Source organism: Cucurbita maxima, unplaced genomic scaffold, assembly GCF_002738345.1.
Source record: "Cucurbita maxima cultivar Rimu unplaced genomic scaffold, Cmax_1.0 Cma_Scf00021, whole genome shotgun sequence".
In the NCBI taxonomy this organism is placed as follows: Eukaryota; Viridiplantae; Streptophyta; class Magnoliopsida; order Cucurbitales; family Cucurbitaceae; genus Cucurbita; species Cucurbita maxima.
In genome coordinates, this window is record NW_019272037.1 from 1,021,012 (window position 1) to 1,027,011 (window position 6,000).

The following is a 6,000-nucleotide window of genomic DNA, read 5'->3' on the forward strand; positions in this document are numbered from 1 at the left end:
ATAAAGGTGTCCATTGAGTATGCCCGAGACGAGTAAGGTTTCCACATCTCCGATCCCACCTCTTTTACTCTCACCACACTAAAATTCTCCATTTATTTTGCAAGGATTGACGTGGAGATTTCCCGTCGACAATTGAGGATTCTCCAAGTAAAGTGAGATAGGGTTTAAGTTTTGGGCATGAACAGGAGATGGTGACGTGGAGATTTCCGGTCGACAATTGAGCCTTCCACTCGTGTTAAAAAGAGACATTTTAGGGAGACTACAATAAATTAAGCTTCAATCTTACTCGCAAGGTAAAAAAATAAAATAACAAGGAAGTTAGGGACAAAATTAAGAGCAAATGATGTGAGATTAGACAGAGTTAATTAAGAAAAATAATGAAGAGAGTAATAATTATTAGAACGTGGTAAAACTACAATCAGAAGTCAACCAGACAACTACCTACCAGTAAAACCGTAAAAAAGTAAAAAAAAAAAAAAAAAGTAAATATTATTTTGGTACAATTAATTTTTCAACCATAATACATCAGATTGGCGTCAGAATTTGAACCCTAAGGTCAGGTGGGTCCCACACTGACAATAAGTCCATTTCTTCTTCATTGCCAAAACGGCGTCGCAGACCTATACTATACTGACCCTAATTCTTTTCATTTATTTCCCAATAATTTTCATCTTTTTATTTATTTATCGTTCTTTAAAGATAGACGTTTTATTTATTATTATTATTATTATTTTTAATTTCCGACTATTTTTCTTTTACTATTTTAATATTTGAATTATAAGAACTTGGTTTGATATATATAATAATAATAATAATAATAATAAATTTCATATATTTTAAAGAATGGTAGAAAAAGAAAAAAGCAATTAATGAGAGGGGGGTCACGTGAGGTGGGCATGCAACGTAACTTGTGCCTAGAGAGAGAATGAGAGGTAGTCTGTAGCGTTACGCGGCTTATTTCTATGGATTTTTTTAATTAAAATAGAAAAAAAAAAGGAAAAAAGGAATAATAATTTGAAAATAATTCGGGAGAAAAGTAGGGAATAGGGAGTAGGCCTGCTAAAGTGACAGGTGGGGGATGTACTGTGAGCATTGATAGAAGGGATAGGTGGGGCCCGCTAAGAAATCACTGTTACTGATTACCACGTCTGTAATTTTCATTGGTCATTTATGGTCCTATCACCACGTACCTCCGTCACCCTACACCTTTTCTTTTATTTATTTATTGTTTTTTTTTTAATTTTGTGTGTTTGTACGTAAATCTGAGATTAATAATAATTTTACATTTATTACAGAATTGAATGAAGCTTTTATTCGCCAGCTTTATACTTTACAACAACACAGAGCTTGCTTTTTAATTAATTACCAATTCTCTTTTCTTCTTCCACCTATTTTAATATCTAAATTAATAATATATATTTTAAATCCTTTTAATTTTGATGAATTTATCTAAAACAATATTTTAATTTATGTCTTTTTAATATCACTTTAAAAAAATGTTTCAAAACACCCTTGTTTAACTTTTCTAAAAACTTCAAAAGCATATTTAAATTTTTTTCAAAAATAATATTAAAATGTTTGGATATAATTTATAAAATGTAAATAATTTGTTTTTGTCCGTATATTGATGGTAAATTGTATAAAAATAAATAGTGTTAATTCAACTTTCAAAATTTTATAGGTATTTTTAAAATTTATATTTGTGAAACGTAAACGTATTTTTGAAATATTATTAAAATTTTAAAAATAATTGGTTAAAAATTGGCATAGAGGGACATAGGCGGTGGAAAGGGTGGAGCATGGGACTAAGCCACACGGCGAAGGGGGCCGGTGGGGGTCCGCCCTCAATTAAATAGACTTTAAAATATTAATTTTATTTTTTATAGTCAAATCAATGTTAATTTTTGAATTACAACCCTCTCTATTTTTTTTTTATGCAAAATGTCTATATTTTTTATTATTTTTTAAATATTTAAAAAAGATTGATTTAAACCCATATTATTAGATATAAATTTACATGGTTATTAGAAGAGATGTCTACCGAGTAGGCTCGAATAAAGAAGCCTTGTGAAATTCCACTTTGGTTGTAGAAACATTCCTTATAAAAGTATGAAAACCTCTCACTCGTAGATATGTTTTAAAATCGTGAGGCTGAAGGTAATATATAACGGGACAAACTAAACAATATCTACTAGCAATAGACTTCGGATGTTTCACGTTTACTGTCCTCATCCCTATCCTTATCCCTCTTATTTCAATCAATATTCAAAATAATATATAAAAACTAAAATTTCAATACTACAACAAAGTGTTTTTGGATGAATTTTTGTTTTGGAACCGGTGAGGATAGGAACAACCTCAGTTAGCTAGGGCGACGATGGAACAAAAATCGAATAGGGGGCCAGGACGGGAACGAAGAATATAATTTTCATCCACAAGCTCATTTAGCTAGGGCAAAGACGGGAATAGAGAGTATAATTTATGTCTTCAACCTCATTTATCTATGGCAAGGACGGGAACCGAGAATATAATTTTCATCTCTAGTCTCATTTAGCTAACGATGAGAAATCTCTTTCGACTCTCTCGTGCTAATTGGAGTAGATCTCTAGCTCCACGAATTAAATAAACATTTTTACATGTAACCTCTCATTCAACCTAAATTAAAAAGATTAAATAACATATCATGTATAAGTTCCAATACAAACGATCCAAGTAAATAGGGAGAAAGAAAAAAAAAAACAGAAAAACAAATGAAAAGGTCAATGGATGAGCAATGATTGCGGAGGATCACAGCAAAAACCGACCATTTTCAGACATGGATGCACCAAGAAAACATAGAATATTTGTTGGATCCCAACACAAACAAAAGGCAAAAGAACCCGTTGTTTTGCAAACACAAAGAAGAAGGAAAGGAGAGATTGAGCCAAAAACCAGTCTCTCTTTTTCTTCAACCATTTCTAATTAGCATCGTTGAATTCTCCTCCTCCTCCTCCTCCTCCTCCTCCTCCTCCTCATGGAATCCGCCGGCATCACCCGCATTCGAGCATTGTCGTCCCCTGAATTAGTCGAGGGCTCCACAAGTCCACGACAACCCCATGTCGATCAAAACTTCATCGGTTCGTCGACTTGTTCTGTTGTTTTTTTCTTTGTTTCTTCTCGAGATATATGATGAGTTTGTATTTGATTGTTTAGGAGTATCTACGAATGTGAGGATTTTGTTGAAACTAATCCATGAGTACAAAGAGGCTTCCATGAAAGGCAATAATGGGAGTAGAGATCAAAGGATATCTGAAATGATGCTTATACTTGATGAAGTCAAATCCCAAATCCAAAGAGCACAAATTCTTGGTAAGCGAAAGGAAGCCGGGCTTCGAAGGTGCAACACGGATCTTAGGCGAAACGTTCCGAGGGACAAAAAACCAACGAACGAACCAATAACCGATGAGAAGGAGAAGTTGAGGAGAGAGCTGAATGCAAGCATGGCAGCTCGGAAAAGCCTCGAGAGCATATGCTCAAGCATCGGAAAGGAGAAGGAGATCATCGCTAAGGAGCTAGCGAGGACGGTTCAACAATTGCATGGAATGGAAGAACATGTGAATGATCTCAAAGCACAAAATGAAATGCTAATGTGCAAAGTTCAAGCTTGTGTGGCAGAGCATAGAGGGTTAAAAAACAACAATGTACCTGATGCCCAAGGCAGCATTGAAGCCCTCCAAAAACGAAACAAAGCCTTGACCGAACAGCTTCTCAAGTCGCTCGACGCCTACCGATCCTTGAAGCGAAAGCTCAAAGAATATCAAGAGAGAAGAAATGGGGCTAATGCAAGAATGGAAGAAATGGGACATCGAGTTCGAGTCGGACTCGATAGGATTCATAGTTTCAAAGAAATGATCATACAAAGCGACGACGACAATCAAATCGACATTGAGCATGAGATCTCTGAATTGGAACATATGTTCAAATGCTTTGACTCTGAGATATCCAAACACGTCAAGATCAAGAAACACGAGCGCGTCAATACCGATTAGTCACCGCTTCCTGCTCGAGTTTATACTAGAAACAGTAGCACACACCCATACTAACTCCTAATCCAAAACCTGCTTTTGTTTGGGATGGCCTTGAGAGTTGAGAAACATAGAAGTAATTGATTACTAGCTCAGTTGCTTTAGTTTTAGTGTACTGTTTGAACCTTAAACCATTCAATAATTCAGCAGGAACCTTAAACCATTCCAACTGTCGGTTTCGTCGTTCGGTTACCTCGAAAACTCGAAAAAAAAACATATGAAAAAAACAAGGATCAAAGATCAATGAGAGATGGCCAGTGATCAAACGTCTCCCATTTGGTTGTAACAATCACAGGCTTCACAACTTCCACCCCTGCATTTCTAACCTTCAAAACATCAAGCATTTCAACACATTTCTGCACTCTCTTACCCTGCAATCAAAAAAAACAAGGTCGAATCGGATTGAGTTATGAGTTGGTATCGTTTTTTGACGATTCGGGGTTGTATAGAACTCGACGTTCATAGCACTATTGTTGCTACGGTGGGCTCTCCGTGTTCGATTCGGTCAGGTTTGGTTTGGTTTTATGATGAACAGAGAAGAGATGTTTTACCTGCAAAATTTTCTGTGTAGAAGCATCTCCTTCTGCAGCAATGGTGTCAAGCTTGATGGCTTGCATCATCAGCATCTCAATCAGGGTGGTGATCTGAATTTCAGGAACCTTGATTCCATTTGATATTGACTCTTCCATTACAGAAACCTGTTCATAATTCATGAGTTTTTCACTGTTTTGTCGTGATGGGTCGTGATGGATATCGTGGCTATATTTTGATACTGTTCTTGAGTTGGGTTAGATTCAAATAAATGAAAATTTTATGAATCTGTTCATCTAAATTTATTAATTTTAAAATATACATTTTTATCATGCATATTTATTTAATTTTATATTATTATTATTTTTGAATATTTATTCCCACAACTTTAAAACTAAAATTTAATTTTTTAAAAATATATATTAAAATTAAGTTATAAATTTTAATTAAATATTTAAAAATAAATAGATATTTTAAGAGTTATTTAATTTTTACTAGCAATATAATTTTTATTCCACTCATATAATTAAAAATAATATTAAAATTTTGATATAATTACTTGGTAGAATTTAGGTTGAGTTAAATAAAACAAATCTAAATTTATTGTTAATTCTTATAATACCATAATTTTTTTTTAAGAATTCCGTCCATTTTTTTATTCTTCTAAAATTAGATTGAGTTATAATAAATTGTATAGGCATATAATTAAATTTTTATTGGAAAATAAATTTTAAGGTAATTTTTTAAAAATATATATTAAATAGATATTTCAAGAGTTAATATTTTACTTTTAATAATTAAAATAAATGACTAATTCATTTTTTAATAAATTTGTTTGAGTTGGAAAAAATTTATAATTTATTTCTGCAATGAAATAATTAGAAATAATATTAAAATTTTGATATAATTAGATTTATTTATATAATAAAAAAAAAACAGAGATTAAAAATAAAAGGTGACCTGGTCGGCGAGCTTATCAAGTTCCATGGAGACGGCGGAAATGGCCCGATGAGCGGTCTGTATCTTAGCGTTCCTTTTGGTTTCAGTGTATCTTCTTTCAATGCTGGCCGGATCCTCAACCAACACCATTTTCGATCTGTTTTTCACTCCACAACCCTCCAAATACTCCCCGTTTTCCCTCTCTCTCCCTCTGTAAATCACCTTCTGCTCCGCCGCCTCCAGCCCTGTCTCCGCCGTCAGCGCCCTCTTCAGCTCCCCTGTTTCCCAATAAAACCAAAAAAAAAAAAAAGCATACCTATGTTTAATTTCCACTTTCTTCCGGATCTTGAAAAAACGAAGCAACCCCACATGTTATTTTATGTCAAATTATCGAAAGATTTGTTTTTTTTACCAATTTATGATGAACACACTAGATTTTTTTTTTTTTTTTTTTTTTTTTTCCGAA

The 6,000-nt window shown here is 33.5% G+C and overlaps 2 protein-coding genes across 2 annotated transcripts in view; one reads left to right on the top strand and one right to left on the bottom strand.

Annotated features, from left to right (window-relative positions):
• The first annotated feature begins 2,647 nt into the window (after positions 1–2,647).
• LOC111495578 lies at positions 2,648–4,105 on the top strand. The gene is made up of 2 exons (XM_023145679.1): positions 2,648–3,116; positions 3,193–4,105. Exons 1-2 carry the CDS (start codon positions 3,014–3,016, stop codon positions 4,026–4,028), a joined length of 939 nt encoding a protein of 312 aa, XP_023001447.1. The 5' UTR covers positions 2,648–3,013; the 3' UTR covers positions 4,029–4,105.
• Positions 4,106–4,125: 20 nt separating this feature from the next.
• LOC111495583 (BAG family molecular chaperone regulator 3-like) overlaps positions 4,126–6,000 on the bottom strand; it is a 2,378-nt gene continuing 503 nt past the window's right edge. The window contains exons 2-4 of the mRNA XM_023145687.1: positions 5,556–5,812; positions 4,616–4,762; positions 4,126–4,435 (exon numbers count right to left, since the gene is read on the bottom strand). Coding sequence (XP_023001455.1) covers positions 4,298–4,435; positions 4,616–4,762; positions 5,556–5,812 — 542 coding nt within the window. The 3' untranslated portion in view covers positions 4,126–4,297. The remainder of the gene's footprint in view (positions 4,436–4,615; positions 4,763–5,555; positions 5,813–6,000) is intronic.